General features: G+C 33.9%; 1 protein-coding gene across 1 annotated transcript; it reads left to right on the top strand.

Annotated features, from left to right (window-relative positions):
• Positions 1-43: 43 nt before the first annotated feature.
• Positions 44-317, top strand: FOMMEDRAFT_163439 (uncharacterized protein; the record flags this gene model as incomplete). Its single annotated transcript, XM_007272246.1, has 2 exons — positions 44-247; positions 300-317. The coding sequence occupies 2 exons, from the start codon at positions 44-46 to the stop codon at positions 315-317; spliced, it is 222 nt and encodes a 73-aa protein (XP_007272308.1).
• Positions 318-2,410: the final 2,093 nt, after the last annotated feature.

The raw sequence follows: 2,410 nt of genomic DNA, 5'->3' as shown, positions 1-2,410 counted from the left end.
GTTGGCACCAACGTTGCACTTCTGCATTCACCTCTTTGGCGACATGTACATGGTCATTATGGACTACGTCGAAGGCACCTCACTCTACTTTACACAGGAGGAGCTTCGGGATCGCGAGAAGATATACAACGACGTGGAGAGGGCAGTCAAACTGCTACACGAGCAAGACCTTGTATTCGGCGACCTCCGAGTCCAAAATATCGTTTCTAGACCGGATGGAGGTGCTATGCTGATCGATTTTGACTGGGTTGGCAAACACAAGGAGAGTAGATATCCAGCATCTTGGAACACTAATATAGTATGGGCTCCAGGTGTAGAGCGGCGGGCACTAATGGACAAAGTACATGACTCTTTTATGCTGGAGAGGTTGAAGGCATTCTTAAAAATTTAGTATATTTGTTTATATTAGTTATAAAAGTATGTTAACAAAATTATCAGTTTAACAAATAAAGTTGTTTCTGATTGTACTTTTTGATGCATATTTGTTAAATGTAAACTTGTTATTTTAATCTAGTATTTCTCTTTTATGTGTTTTCTTTACTGCCTATAGATGAACATGTAGGACTAAAATTATATAACAGTACATACTAAGGACTCACAGTACTACCAAATGAAATGTTGCTTGCTGGTGGTCTGATATCTTATTATGTAAGATGTGGGAAGTAGTCCAAGGCTCCAAGTCAGGATGGATGCTCTCTAGAGTCTCTACAGACTATGTGATACAGAAGCTGAAGCAGTTGTAGACAGTTTCCTGTACTGTAGTTCTGTATTATGATAGTAACAACACAGCTTTCCAGATATCTATTATTTGTAACTCAGACTGTTATAGCCTATTAGGATTCAGGAGTCAGTTACAGACCCTGTAGTGCTAATACATGTCACAGGCAAGTTGAGACTCTGACTGTTTCATTACCTTAGCTAACCAGTGTATTAGTTTAACTTTAAGATAAGTAAAGTAACACACTCTATAATGCCCAATCTATCCAGGTTTGATATTTTTAACAAGTGTAGCAGGAGTGCCCTGAACTCTCTCTCTTTTTTTGAGTGTCTGCCTTATATACTATATAGTAAAGTCTAATAGTCTGAGACATTCTAAGTACAGTAACTCTACATAAGGCAATTAGGGATTTCCTAATCCAGAGTACAATCTAATACTCCCCTTCAAGCATCAATTAAGAACTAGGACTGTATGCCTAATAGTTTGTTTAGATGCTTGATCTGTAGGATGTAGAGAGCTTTTGTAAGGATGTCTGCTAATTAGTTCTGTGATTGAACATAGTATACATTAATGTAATCATTTTGAATGTAACATTGTACAAAGTCTTTTTGTAAATCAAGGTGTTTAGTACAAGCATTGTATGTTATTTTGTCAGACTTTACAGTCTGTAGTACCTCTTCAGCAAATTGTTTGAGCCAAATGGCTTCTTGAGTAGTATACACTAGTGCTTGTAACTCTGCTTTGTAAACAGATAGTAGTACTAGGTTTTGTTGTTTGCTTGACTAGGATATGGTTGATTTAGCTAATTGAAAGATGTAGCTGTTTATTACTTTATGTCCTTCTATCATTTGTCTGTCTACATCACAATAGCCTTATAGTTTTAAGGCATTCATGCTTCCAAGTTGAAGCCAGTAATTCATTGTATATTTTAAATATGTAAAGCAATGTTTCACTACTTTGTAGTAATGTGTTTAGGGCTTTTGTAAGTAGTATGCTAATTGCTTAGTAATATAAGATATGTCTGACTGTGTGCAATCTGTAACATATCTTAACAATCCTACCATATTCATGTATAGTGTTGTTTCATTATTACTTTTGTTTGTATTGTACATATTGTTTGTATTATTAGATAGATCTATTCTAGGAGTAATAGGCATTTGTAGTGCCTTTTTGTTTTCAAAGTGGTAACACTTGATTATACTTTCAATATAATGCTTTTACTGTAAGCTAATTGTTCTTTAAGGTCTATCTTGGCTTATTTTAATACTAAGTAACTAATGTATTTTGTTACTGTCAGTGAATACAATGTATTGTCTTAATGCATGTTTAAATGCTGTTATTATAGTAATAGTTTTGCTAATAATTGTAATATTGTCAATGTGTATAAATGTTACATGAATTGTTTTATTATTTTGTTTCTTATAAAATACAGTGTGATTGTAATTAGCTTGTTCTAATCTAATCTTAAGTAGTAGTTCAGTAATCTTCTTATACTATTGTCTACCTGCTTGTTTCAATCTGTATAACACTTTATTTAAGTGTAACACCTGTCCAGGTTTAATATCTGTAAGTAGCTTGCCTGGCAGTAGTTTCACATAAATGAGTTTGTCCTCATTTAGTTCTCTGTAAAGATATACAGATTTTACATCTATCTGATGTATTTTGTAGTTCTTAGATACTGTCTAAGATAAC

Source organism: Fomitiporia mediterranea, assembly GCF_000271605.1.
Source record: "Fomitiporia mediterranea MF3/22 unplaced genomic scaffold FOMMEscaffold_632, whole genome shotgun sequence".
NCBI classification, from domain to species: Eukaryota; Fungi; Basidiomycota; class Agaricomycetes; order Hymenochaetales; family Hymenochaetaceae; genus Fomitiporia; species Fomitiporia mediterranea.
Note: the sequence above shows the minus strand (reverse complement) of the source record. Positions and strands in the feature narration are given on the sequence as shown.